This window comes from Astatotilapia calliptera, chromosome 9 (assembly GCF_964374335.1).
Source record: "Astatotilapia calliptera chromosome 9, fAstCal68.1, whole genome shotgun sequence".
Taxonomy (NCBI): domain Eukaryota; kingdom Metazoa; phylum Chordata; class Actinopteri; order Cichliformes; family Cichlidae; genus Astatotilapia; species Astatotilapia calliptera.
The window spans coordinates 16,091,640-16,105,575 of record NC_137430.1 but is presented as its reverse complement, the minus strand read 5'-3'; the positions used below and the strand labels follow the sequence as shown (position 1 = coordinate 16,105,575).

At 42.7% G+C, this 13,936-nt stretch overlaps 1 protein-coding gene across 4 annotated transcripts in view; it reads left to right on the top strand.

Annotated features, from left to right (window-relative positions):
* mllt10 (MLLT10 histone lysine methyltransferase DOT1L cofactor) overlaps positions 1–9,181 on the top strand; it is a 50,767-nt gene extending 41,586 nt beyond the window's left edge. For 2 of the 4 annotated variants that reach the window (XM_026179398.2, XM_080306458.1), the window contains 8 exons: positions 541–631; positions 1,684–1,868; positions 3,181–3,330; positions 3,999–4,054; positions 5,282–5,583; positions 5,930–5,953; positions 6,274–6,364; positions 6,685–9,181. In XM_026179398.2, the coding sequence (XP_026035183.2) occupies positions 541–631; positions 1,684–1,868; positions 3,181–3,330; positions 3,999–4,054; positions 5,282–5,583; positions 5,930–5,953; positions 6,274–6,364; positions 6,685–6,966 (1,181 nt within the window). In that variant the 3' untranslated portion in view covers positions 6,967–9,181. The remainder of the gene's footprint in view (positions 1–540; positions 632–1,683; positions 1,869–3,180; positions 3,331–3,998; positions 4,055–5,281; positions 5,584–5,929; positions 5,954–6,273; positions 6,365–6,684) is intronic. The other 2 variants (XM_080306456.1, XM_080306457.1) reach the window with 2 other exon arrangements.
* Positions 9,182–13,936: the final 4,755 nt, after the last annotated feature.

Sequence of the window (13,936 nt, the reverse complement as noted above, 5' to 3'; positions counted from 1 at the left end):
ACGGATGTCTGGGATGCTTTGCAGTCTGTATTGTTTGCTTGCCTAAATAAATGAAGAAGCGTGTTTTTTATTCTTGTTTTTGTCTTGACTGGTGGCTTAAAAAAATAACCTGCAAACAGTATTGTGAGTGCGCTTTCACATTCAACTTCAGCCGGCTCTGTGTGGATATATTTATTTTTATGTCAGCATATATTGTGCAAAGCAGTTGGTCTAAGATCCATTCCTATATTACAAATAATGACTGAACAGGCTCATGCTGTAATGCTTATGTTTATGCCTGGTCTGTATTCTGATCATTAAAAGTACCCTAACTTCAAAGTAGGAAACTAAAATAAAATAACAAACAGATAAACGTCTTTATTCTCACATCTAACCCTCCAAAATTTGTAGAGCATTCATTTAAAGACCACAAATGAATTCCACATTTTTATGCTCATGTCAACATTATTCCATAATTTCATCCTAACAACAGAAAAACATCTTCTGTCCGTGTTCTCGTCCAATTGATTTTTTTTTTTCTGTGTGTGTGTCTGTGTGCAGATCAGGAGGCGGGAGACGGCAGCAGCAGCGGCGGCGGTTGTGTCGGAGCTCAGGGCTTCTCCATAAGAGCTTCTCCCAAGACCACCCCGCGGTGAGTGCGCGCACACACACACACACACACACACACACAGATACCCTCCCCAGCACTCCCTCACCATTTACATTCCTCACTGGTCCCCCTCCTTCACCCATCCCCCCCTCCCCCTTTCTGCTTTTCCCTTTGCTGGCCCCCTCATCTCCCCTCTCTTCCTCTCACTCCTCAAACACACACATGCACACTCTCTCTTTTGCTCTTGCCCCTACAGGCAATTCTTGCTCTCTCAGCCATCGATAACTTGTGTTTTTGAAGGTGGTAACCATCCTTCAAGTCCAGTTAGATGTTTTTTTCTTGTCTTCTTGTGTTTAAGGACAGTGTGATGAGTTATTGTATCTCCTCCATTTTGGAATGTTTGCATGGATCATTCAGGATCACGGGGAAATTGATCATACAGATAAACTTTTTTTTTTGTTTCCGCTATTGTCTGTGGAATGGGTGATTTCACTTGATAAGGTTGGTTATATATGGTTTTATTTTTTATTTTTAAATCTAAATTTTTGGTCTTAAATTTAGGATAAATGACATTTAACTGCAAAAGGAAACACTGTAGCAAAATGAGGCGACTTTAAGACTGTTTAAGCTTCTTTAAAGTTTCATGTGCGAGTGGTGAGTTAAGTCATATTTTTACATTCCACAATAGGGGAAAATAAGATGCCGTTTGCACCCCTACGGCTCAGTCATCTCTTCCGGTGTCCTTTATTTCCCCTTTTCCCCTCTCCTCCTCTCCTCAGGCTCCAACAGCTTGTCTCAGTGCACACTGAGATTTATCGCATCAAGACAGTGCACTTCCCTCTCTCTGTCTGTCTCCCCCTGTTGCATGTCTTCTTTCTTCCTCTCTCTCCTAGTCTTTTTCTAGCTCTCACGCGCAGACAGAAAGCCTGGCCCCTTTTCATTAGGGGCCACTGTAACAACAAATTGATGTAGTTTTATAGCCAGCAGTGACTATGTTTGTCTGACGTTTATGTTAGGTCGTTAATCTCCCTATTGACCTCTCCATCTCTCCTTTTCTATCAATGCACTCTCTCTCTCTCTTCCCCTACATTCAGCTCTCCGATTGGTGGCCTGCAGATCCGCTATGACTCTTCTGGGTCGTTGCCGGGGCCGGGGTTGCTAGGGGCGGGAGGAGGTGGGGAGACGTTGCCCCCAGTGGCCACCAGCATTGAGCAGCTCCTGGAGAGGCAGTGGAACGAAGGGCAGAGCTTCCTGCTGCAGCAGGGAGCACAAGGAGACGGTGAGAAGACGCAAGCACCAAGCATCCTTAAAACTACAAGGTTACCTAAAAGAATCGTCCGATTTCAGACTATTGCTCACCAGTAACTACTGAAAAACAGGCCTCTAAGCAGGGAGTGATTATTGGTAGCAGTGGCTGCAGTGACTCCAGACATGCTTGCAAAAGTATGGGACGAGTTTGACTATTGTGTGGACTAATGCCGGGTGTCCACAGGGATGTGGAGCACTTGTGAAAATTTTGTATGTAAAATATACCAAAAGCTTTTATATCCATTACTTTAAAAAATATAGCCTTTTGAAATCGGATGATTCTGTTTGATACACACTTATGAGTTTGTTAATTCCATTTAAGTCTCTCACCAGATGGATTTTATTTCTACCTGTGACACCCTCACAGCATTTTATTTAACAAATAAGTCACATAAAAAACCCAAATAATAGTTTTACTCTCTATTTAAAAGATACAGTATAAGGCAAAAGGCCTGAAATCAAACAAAGGCAGTATGAAAACAAAAGGTGAATTCTCTTCATTTCAAAAATGACAGGAGATTAATCTCCTACCTCACACGCACTCATACACTTTGTCCACTTCACCATTTCCTTCTCTGTGTCAATTGATCCGTCGGCTCTTTGCCTTCGAGCTGTTGTGCAGAGCCGCTCCCTCTTTCAGTCACATTTTCACTTTATCTGTTATTGTTGCACCTGTCAATCTCTTGCTGGTTATCTACCTATCTGAACATCCCTTCTGGGATCAATAAAGTGAAAATGAAAAAGGGGGATGGCAGCCTGGTCGTTAGAAAGGCTGTCCTTCAATCGGATGAGTCAGGTTTAAGTTCCTGCATCTGCAAACCCTCCTCCTCCTCCCCCGACACAGAGTCCGTGCAGGCGCAAGGTCACTGTAGCTGACCTTGATCTCTGACATGTCTGTGTTGAGTATCTGTCTGATCGTCACTGTGTGTGTTGTTAATGTGAGGTATAAGAAAAGGCAGATTTAGAAAATGAGTGGCCTTTTAGAAAGTAAGGATATTGGTGAAAGGGTCAGTCCTGTAAAGATTCATCCCAGCATATAACCCAGCACCAGCACTGGTTATTTTACCTTCACTGTGGTGCAGCTAAAACAACAAGTGGGCTAACAGTGTTGACTGCAGACTGACGGGGCTGAGTTTTATTTCATTTGTGCAATTTTGAAGTCTTTATTTTCTCACACAGGTGTGGAGAGCAGTAAATTGAAAATTCAGAGCGGAGCTATTACAGAATATTTGGAGCAGGAAATAAAAAATCGCTGCTTTTTCTGTTCCCTCTCTCTTTCTCAGTGGTGAGCATGTTGAAGTCTCTGCACCAGCTCCAGGAGGAGAACAGGAGGCTGGAGGAGCAGATAAAAACTCTGACCATGAAGAAAGAGAGACTGCAGCTTCTCAGCGCACAGCTATCAGTGCCTTTCACACCTGCCACGGCCTCCTCGGGTACACAGACACTCTTACTTACTTACTTAGAAATCAAGGTGAATGATGCACACCAGTGAGCCACAGCACCTGCCTGGCATTGTGCAGGTCTGCTTTGTGTCACTGAAACAGCTGCCCCCCCATTGATGTGTTTTGTGGTATCAGGCATCAAGCATGGCAGCAGGAGATCCTTAAAATGTTACCTCCATGGACTAAAAAAATATCACAGATGCTTGATCAGATTGAGAGCTCGGGAATTTAAAGGCCAAGACGACACCTAAAGTTATCGTTCAAGAAATTTTTGCACGGAGGGTGTGTTATATTTCTGAAAATGTGACAGTCCAATACTGTTGGCATGAAAGGTTTGAATGTGGCCTGCAACACTATTTTGGAGGATGTATGAGTAACAACCATCATCACCCTGCCTCTGCCAGCTTCCCTTCCTCCCATAGCACAGCCTGATGCATGCATGTGTTTATATCAAAGTTATTCAGATTCTTGCATCTGCACATGTTATTTTTTTTCAGCTTTAAGATCTGACTGAGCTACTCTCTTGTTCCCGATCGAAAAGATGGATTGTTGCTGGCTGACGTCATTTAGCACAGAAAATTTCTAGAACTTGAAAAGCAGGTTTCACATTTTTTAGACTGGCCCTACTGAGACATGTCTAACCTTTCGGTTATCCGCAGATGTGAAGGGAGCCCAGCCGGGAGCAGCTGACTCATCTTTACCTGTGGCGACTCAGGTAAGGACAAATTCGTGGTTTGACTCCTCTGTAGTCAGCAGAGTTTGTGTTTTCGAACTAGTTTTTATGCTTTGTTTTGATTTCTGTTTTGATTTTCCAGAGTGGCTTTATTTTTATTTATTTTTTATTAGTTTCAGTGTTAGTTTTAGTCTTGAACACTCAGTAATTTATTTATGGCAAATGGCAGAGGCAAGATTTAAAGTCAGAATAGAAATTGGAATATAAACAGAACTTTTTGTAGTTGACTCACAGGCTTGTAGACTTTGAAAGTTTTTTCTTTTATTCTATTTATTCTTTAATATTGTAAATTAAGCAAACTGTAATGATCGCTTTAATTTAATGTCAAAAAGGTGTGAAATAACGCATATCCCAATTAATAGGCCACATCCTTTGGAGGCCGTATTTGAAGGTCGATTATGTCACAGCAAGGCAATGAAGGCTGTCCCAATTCGAAGGCTGCTCCAAATGCGGCCGACAAATGTGTCCTTCATTAACCTATCCCAGAATTCATAGCGCCAGTTTCCAACAATGGCGGCAGCTACTTAGTTTTAATATTACTCTTATTACTTTTTCTGGGTCACCAAATAAACTTTTAAGATGTTTTCAGGCGAGAATGTAGCTGTGTAAGCTTCAAATATCTGGTTGGTTTATCAAGACATCACATATTTGCAAACGTGCTTCAACGTTTTCGAAGGTGTCTGTTACCCACCAGCTCGATAGCTGACCGGGTGGTCAAGGCTCACTAGAGCCGGCAAGAACAGCAAACTCCCGGCACATCGTTTTCAGATCCCCGCGGTCTTTCACTCGGGTTAAACATGAAATATAAGTCACTTAAAATGTTATTGTTTGGCTTTTTACAGTGTTTTATTTGTTCCTGAGTAAATCGGTTTGGCTGAGATTAAAGTTATAGTTTCGACACAGCTGAATAAACGTCAAACAGAAAACACAGAAGTGTGAGATGGTAGAGAATGTACTCCAGTGTTCTGTTATATATTAGCAAGCGAGGAGCAGACTCCCCCGAGACCCAAAAATCTCCCCCGAAATCTGAAGGCTAGACCATCCCATTTCACAGCCTTGCACTTCCGGCCTTCTAGGTCTTCGAAGGACCCGGCCCATGTAGAACGTGAAGGCCTGGTCCTCTGAAGGATGCAGCCTATGAATTAGGACATAGCTACAGATTCTGAATGCAGGACTTGTCATTAATGGGAGTCTCTTTCTGGTCCTCAGGATAGTGCATCTTGTGGTGGTCACAGCAGTAGTGGCTCCACCTCCTCCCTCTCCACACCTCCCTCGGTGTCCCAGAGTCCACCTCAGCCACAGCTCAATGGGGTCGCCTCCGTAGGGGTGACCCCGGCTGGGTTGGGCGGCGTGGCGGGGCTAATGGGGGCTCTGGGCGCAGGGAGTGCGCTGGGCATGGGTGGAATCGTCGGGGCTCTGAACGGCGTGATCCAGACGCCGGCCGGCACCTCCAGCCCTCACACACACACTACAGGAGCAGCTACAGGCGTCACTTTGCCCGTCAATAACAAGTATGGCTGTTTTCATCTTCCTCTAATACATTAAGCGCCCTTTTCAGATTAATAAAGCATCAACACTGGGATGCGAATTGTGTTGGAAGCCTTTGATGATAATAAAATCAATACATGCGGTTTCACATCACCCTTCCCAACAAATTGGTTGACTGTCAGCGAGTTAAAGAGCTCCAGATGGGTGTCAGTAGCTTCACATTTTCAAGGCCCTTTCACATAAGCACATAGTTAAGTACTGAAAATGTTCGGGAATATGTTTGTCTCGGCTTCCCAAGAAGTTTAAATGTGAACTTTATTGCATCCTCTCTTCCTCTTTGTGTCTTTTTGCTTCCGCAATGGATTTTAGCAGCTCAGCAACTAGTAAGACCAGGTGAGGCAGAAGCTGGTGCCACTTCACAAACCGCCGTAGCTCTGTTTTCATCAGTGTGTCAGCTTTGTGAAGAAATGCTGTAGTCATGCATGTTTTTTTGAGTTTGAATCTTTTCTTGTTTTGTTTTGGGGGTTTTTTGAAGCAAAAAATAAGCTCATGTTTTTCTTTATAACTTATAGAAACAGATAAATGTTAATATTTTCTGTCACTCTCACCGTCACAGACCTGTAATGTTTTTAAAAAGTGTGCTAAACAGTCTGGTACTGTGCAGGCAGTGTTAATTGCGTTTGTCTCACTGTGAGTGTGCTTTGTCTCCTCAGCGCGGCGCGAATTGGCCTGCTGTCTGAGCAGCAGAGATTGCTCCTGCAGCAGCATCAGCTCCACCAGCTGCTGTCCTCACAGCCTTCAGTGGTACTACACACACACACACTATGCACATTTGATTACTTACTACTATCACACACAGTTAAACACAAAGACACTGAGCTACAATTTTCTTTTAGACGATAGTCTAAATCACCTAGCTTATTAACTCTTCTTCTTCCCCTCTTTTCCACACTTTCCCCTGCTTTTTTTCTTCTGTCTCACGCTCTGTTCCCCCCTTCAACTCTTTTCTTTAATGACACCTCCACTTAATCCTCTTCTCTTTTTTTTCTTTTTCTTTTTTCTCTCATTCTTCCTCCTTGTTTCCTCCCTCCTTGCATCTCCCCCTTCCTCCCTCTGCTCCCCAGGAGCAGCAGCAGGTGTTGCTCTACCAACTGATGCAGCAGCAGGACCTCCAGCAGCTGCAGTCCCTCTCCTCCTCTGCCCAGATTCCCTCCATCCCACTCTCTTCCGCTCAGCTGCCCATCAACAACTTGCTGCCCGGCGCCCAGAGCCAGGGCCAAGGCACCATCACCGCCAACCCCTTCCTGGCGCTGCAGCACGCACACGCCGACACGCATGGCTCAGGGGCGCAGAAGCCTCGGCTAGCCGAAAAAGCCGTGGGCGTCGGAGGGCAAGAGAAGACGTGACGGCATATGTTCTTTTTGTTTCCTTTTTTTCTTTTTATTGTTTTGTTTTTTTGTTTTACATATATATAAATATAAATATATATATATATATATATACATGCGCAGAGTTTTTTGGGATCAGTCTGTTGGTCAACTTTGTAGGTTAGTGATGAGAACATCTGCAGGAGAGCAAAATGTGTTCATGTTAGATATTTGTTTCCAGCAGTGTGTTAAAGCATAACACACACACTCTCTCTGTGTGGAGTTATACTGTAGTTTAGGTTCTGATCTCGACACCACGTTTTGTGTCATTTTGTATTATTTATTTGATTTAACGACTTTTTAGCTGCTTTGAGTCCTTATTTTGATTGCTTTGTCTACTTAAAGATTTTTTTAGTTATTTAATACTGCTGGTAGTAACTGAACGTGTGTTACTGTCAGTACATGGTGTGTTTAGTCTCTTCTCTCAACAGTTCAGTTGACTGACAGGTTCCCAGAAACTCTTTTTATTTCTTCGGTGTTTCCTACTCCGAATCTTGTTCCAGGTTTTGTTTTGGGTTTTTTTTTTTTTTTCCTCTCTCATTTTTTTTTTTTTAAATTAATGTTTTTGTAATGGTCTGGTCTCTCTGCTGTTTCACTCTCTCAGGGGCTTCAGCCAAACCAGCAGTTGTGCTGCAGCGCACAAGCTGGCACACACACAGAACTACAAACATTTGGAAAAAAAAGAAAAGAAAATGGCAGCAATATTATGATTAGGACAACAGTACAATTCCCTGTTATAGGACTTACCAGTCATAGATGTGTGATTGACATCTGTCTCGCAGCAGTCCTGGAGGGACTATTAAATGAGGAAATGTCCCACACGTCCTCAGTGCTGCCTTCTCTCCCCGTGTCTCCTTCCCGCAGTTTGCGTACATCCATTAATGTCCGTGAGCCAAGCCTCGTATGGTCACCACAGAAGCCTTGCTTTTGACTGTCTCTTCTCTGGGCCAGATACAGGAGGATCATTCGGGGAAAAGAAATGTAAAAGAGGAGAAAAAAAGATTATTCAAAAAAGTACGTTGAATGTTCACAAAGATGCTTAAATCCACGTCACACATCCACTTTCAGAGATAAACCACGCAGTTGGTTATCAGCAAGTGGAAGTGATTGCATTTCATCTTCCCGATTGAGCCTCCTGCTGCACCTACCTCTCGAGCAGGACCAGCCTATCAGGACCTAAAAGGCCGACAGCAGCGGCCACTTATAAACCCACAACAGTCAGGACTGGCCAATCAGGGTCCAAACCCAAGTGCCTGAGGCCAAAAGAGGAAAGTGGGATTTTGTTTTTTTAAAGCAAACAAATATATATATATATATTAAGAAACACTTGGTCACTCTACCCAATTTTTCACAGTGCTACTGGTAATGAAGCTGCGTTGCTAAGGCAACAGATTACAAAAACTCTTGGTCCTTCAGGCTGGACGTCTCTTTAACAAAACTAGGAACTTTTATTCTGCTGCATTCTCTAATATCAAAGCCAACTTTGTTGTGCTTTCTATTTATCTGGAGGTTTTGTGTAATGGGCATAAGATGATATATTTTAAAAGCCCGCTTGTTTTTGCAATTTAGCATCATTTTGTACTACTGTGTAAAGTTTTTTTTTTTCCTTTTGTTCCTCTGTTCAGTCTAATCTTGCTGTAAACCCTTTTAATGATTTCTATTTTTGTCATGTGTTTAAAGCTAGGAGCTACTTATTAGCTGGCTGATTTGGGAGGGGTTGTGGTTGTATATAGGTGTTTGTAGGGGAGGAGGAAGTGTGTCAGGGGGGGCACTTGGTGGCACAGTTTTTACCTCGTTAAGTGTACATAAATCTTTCTCATTGGCCGTTGGTTGTACATAAGTGATTATGATTGGTCGTGCTGGTGTGAAGGAAAGCCAATGAAGCCTCAGTTCATGTGTGTGAATCTTTAGGACCAGACAATAAGGTTGACAGTGACTGGACACAAAAGTATTAATTTATTTTTATATGTGCAGGGACATTGTGTTTCTTTTTTTTCTTTTTTTCTTTTTTTTAATGTTTTGCACCATTTTCTTGATGGAAAGTCATTTTATACTCTGGGCACCATATTTTCATCTGTGCACACATTTTGTTGGATAAATTTTCTAAGAGTGTAAAAAAATTGGTGGGGGATTGACAATGTATTTAAAAAAAAAAAAAAAAAAAGAAAATTAAAGAAACACTCTGGTTAAGTAAGAGCAGCGTTTGGTGTTTGTATCAAAGTATCAGTAAAAAAATCACAAAATCACGCATGCTGTAAATGTGTTTGCTTTTACCGTGACGCTGATCAGTAGAAAGAAACTAAATGAACCAGAGAGAGGGCTGGACACTAGTTTTTATCCGGCCTGGTGCTAAAACGGCACTAAAACCCCCAATAAGATGACATTTAATTCAAAACAAATGCACACAGTTTAAAAATCCCCCAACAGAGCCCGTTCATAAACTCACAATTTTTTAGCCACCTCACAAATACTTCTTTAAAACAACTAATATTATCAAAAAATAAATTACAAGCTGCATATTTTTTTAATTCGCTGATTAAATGCATGTTATTTTTGTCCTTCCTGCGCATATGTCAGATGATTTACGAGGTGAGTGTAGATGAGATTAAAATGTTCCTGTTAAACCAGTGGTTTCTTTTCCCCCAGTTTGAAGCCACTCTTACGAGCGGACTTGTAAGCTGTATTTTGAATAGAGTCAAACCTTTCCTGACTTATACTCCGTGCCATTAATTACACTGTAAATTGTGGACGAGGAGGCGCTAAGCGGGATGTGAATTATTCTGTAACAAGAAGGGAGGTGAGGGGGGTTGGGGGAGAAAAATAAATAATCATCGAGCAACCAAAGTGCCAATAGAAACTCAACATCTTTAAATTTAAACATTGTGCTTCGGGGCTCCTGTCCTTACAAATATGCACCCACAACCAAAGCTGATGACTTCCAGCTGCCGCTGCTGTGTTTGCGTTGAAGAGGTGGGGGCACCATTCTGCTACATCTGCTTCTGCCCTGGTAATTAAAAGCTCACTTTCCTCCTGCACCCCCCCCCCCCTACTCCCTCGAAAATACACCCCCTCCTTAGGAGTGTTGAAACCCCCCACCCCACCCACACTCGCCCGCGCGCTTTGCATGTACACGCACAAATACACCCAGAATCTAACCTGCATTCAACAACGCAACCCCCCTTTTTCCTTTACCCGAGCACTTGCTCATTCACCCCTCCCACTGCCAACTATCCCTCACTGTGACCTCCCCTCATCCATCCACCCTCCACTCACTATCAGCCCTGTCAATCAAAGCTAGGCTGTTTAAAACGCATACCCCCCAGCACCACCACTTCCCCACCTCCACCATCTTTTATAAGCCTCCCACTAACAGCCCTGCCTCTCTCACACACACGCACACACACGCATGCGGGCCAGAGCCACTGTGTCCATCATCGATCACGCTCCCCCAGAAGCATTTTCCAGGGTTGGGAGGGCTTACCAGCTGATTCAGGACCCCTGTGTGCTGCCCAACTAGGTGCCTGATTACAAAGTCAAAACATGACTAAGCCCCGGTATTAGGAGACAGGAGAGCTCTCTGTCTTATGCACACACACACACATACACATAGAGCAGATAGCAGGCCAGCAGGAGGGTTAAGCCCGGGATGATTAGACAAATGTAGGGCAGATATCTGCGGCTTCAGAGGCAGGCTGAGCCGCTGTCACCGAGGAATGCTCTGCAGCATTAAAGATACCTGTCTCACACTGAGCATGCTCACTCTGCGGTTCAGTTTCTACTTAAATGTTCTCCTTTTTTTCAGGTAAGGCTTTTGTAATTGATTAGTGTTCGTGAAGGCTTTGAATAAGCCCCAAATAATAACTAAATAAATATATATGGAGAAAAGTGCAGTGAAAAGGAGGTTTTATATTTATGGGTTTAAAATCTTGGGAGGAAACATTACAACAGTTAAAGAAATATTTCAACTAGCAATGCAGAAAGATCAAACTTGATTTGTAATTGTGTCATTTGACTTTTGTAAATAAGTAGAGGCCTTACATTAAAGAAAACCTAGAAAAGTAAGCTGCTGCAGCAGGTTGACACCAAGTGTGATTTTTTTTTTTCATTTATAAGATTTAAATTTATTTGTCTTATATGCGTCAGCCTCTTGTTCCAGCATAATTTAAAAGTAAAAACATGAATTCACCCCCATGGAGTGAAAACCAAGAGTTTGTAAACGAATTGATTCCTTTACTGAGTGAAACGGGGGGGGAAAAGGTCAAACTTGATGTTAAATAAACCTAAAAAATGCTTTCAGGGGCCTATTATTTTGAAAAGCCGACAGGTTGAAGATGCGCAGTTTCCACAGGACGTGAACTTTAACAAACTTACAATATTTGTTGCAATCATCGCTCCCATTCTGTCACACTCCAGACCGAGCAGAAATAAAACTACAACAAAAGCCATAAAACAAGTTCGCCAGATGCCAAAAATAATTCCTCTACACGGGTTTCGGCACATGTTTGGTAATTCAGCTAAATTATTTAATTAGACCCCAGCCTCAAATACGGAGAGCAAAGAGCAATAAAGCCGAGAGAGGCTTCGGTGTAGTAAACCATTAGTAAGAAGGAGGCTGTCGCTGGTTTGTATAGTAATGCAGTGTAAATCATCACAGAGTGGCTGCCATTAGGAGGCTTAATCCTGGGCCGAAACCTGCAGTCAGCTGCCAGGGGCCCTGATCGGGTGCCGAGTGGAACCAGAGCCGGCAAACAGAGGTGTTTAGGGCCGTGAGGGCAGGAGGAAGAGGAGGAAGGGTGCAAGAGACAGAGTGTGGAGGGAACAGCTGAGGAGATTCCCAGCGAGAGTGTGTGTGTGCGTGTGTGTGTATTTGTGTGTCAGCCCCCCCACAGGTCGCTCTCCTGTGGGATAATGGTGGCGAGGAGAAGCAGCAGGATTCAGCCTCATCCCTCTTCATTCTCAGACAGCTCGTATTCTTCTGCTAAGTGACACTCCTCTGTCACCCCCGGCACAAACACACACACACAGACATGCATATATACACTATTCTCAGAATCCTCTCTTTCTTTGTGTGTGTGTGTGCGCGTGTGTGTGTGCGCGCGCCTTCCAGCTGAATTACACCTCGCAGTTTCCTCGAAGCTTATTGATGCCACTGCAAAAATGACAAAGCAGGACGACTGACAGTAAACAAGCACAGCACCCTTTTTACTTTCAAAGTCAAATTTGCCCACTTGTCACCCTCGATCAGATCTGAAAAGCTCTGCAAAGCATTTGGACCGCCATAGACTGTGTTGCCTACAGCGGTGAGAAGTTATACGCAGCTTGAAAATTATGCCAATAATGCTGAAATATTACGGAGAGATTAAAACTACACACAGCTCTGGAAAGATGGGAAAAAGTACAGAAGTAAAAGCTCACAAAACTGAGTGAATCTGTCTGTGTGGAAAAAACATAATTGCGGAAATTGTGTAAAATAATAATAATAATTAATACATATGCAATATTATCGTATATTTTTTTAAACTATATTTTAGGAATGTGTTTTGGGGGGCTTTGCGGTATTGCTAATAAAAACCCACGCCTAAATAAAAAAAAGTAAAAATAGCAATAAAATATAGTTTAGATATAGGCTGAGTTCAGTGTCAATAATTACCATAGAATAAGTCATTCAAATAAAAGGCGTTGTATAATAAAAGTGTTTGCAATGCGGAGGAGCACAGGCAGGAGTTTCCTGGTCGCCTCTCTGAGCTGCAGCGTGTCCCGCTGACTCAGCGGCGCCTGCTCCGCTCGCCTGCCGCTCAGAGTGCGTCGCTGCACGGCTCGAGAGCCGTCTTGCCTCGCGCCCCTCGCGGCTCCCGCTACGAGCGAGAAGAAAGGAAGCTCAGAAAACCGCAGCGAAGCGAGAAAGAGAACTTCACCGCGAGCTGATGGCAACGACAATTCAGCGGTGAAGGGAGGGAGGGGGGTGTTTGAAGAAGCGGTTGTTTTTTCTTCTTTCCGCGTCTGCTTTTCCCCTTTGGAGGCGGGGAAGGGGAAATGCAGCTCCCCGGTAAAAGCACTCTGCCACCGAGGAGCGGTGCTCAGTGCAGCCGTGGGGGCTAAACGTGAAGCTCCGCGATGCTTTGATTTGTGTTTCAGGGCATCAAAATTCAAATCTATTATCGTAATAAATTATAAAACACTTTTTTACATTTTACGTCTAATTTATTATTATTTATATATTTTTTAAAACTCTTATTTTCACACACACTAATAAACCCCCCCACTGTAGACAGACTGGTGTAATGCGCTTTTAGCGCAGTGATATTATGCTAAATGGGGATCTAATGATGTGAGACGACAGCAGGAAATATTTTAAAGTCACGTGTCACTTTAGGCTCGTGTTTATGTGATCTCCTGCGAATATATATATTTTAATGGCGTTAATAAATGTGGGGTGTTAGCAGCATCGTCTTACTTTACTCTGTCGTCACAGCTGGTTGTTTTTCTGTAGTGTTTACCTCTTTAAAAAAAGAAGTAGAGCCTCCTATCTACTGTGGCGACCTGCGGGCTGTTGTTTTGAAGACCATCGACCACAGCAGCACACTGCAGGGAAGCTGCATGACCCACACAGAAATGCACTGAATTATGTATAAACTCAATTAAACTCATTTAGAAAGCTCCTGTTTTCTTTCCAAATGGCATTTCTCCTCCTTCAGCTCCTATTTATATTGTGTTATGTTGTTTAAAAGGTGTGCTGTGCCTATTTAAATGCACGGTAAAAAAAAAAAAGAAACAAAAAAGCAAAACACATGAAATATATATATATATATACATATATATATATATATATATATATATATATATATACTATATATATATATATATATATATATATATATATATATATACATATACATATACATATATATATATACATATATATATATATATATATATATATATATATATA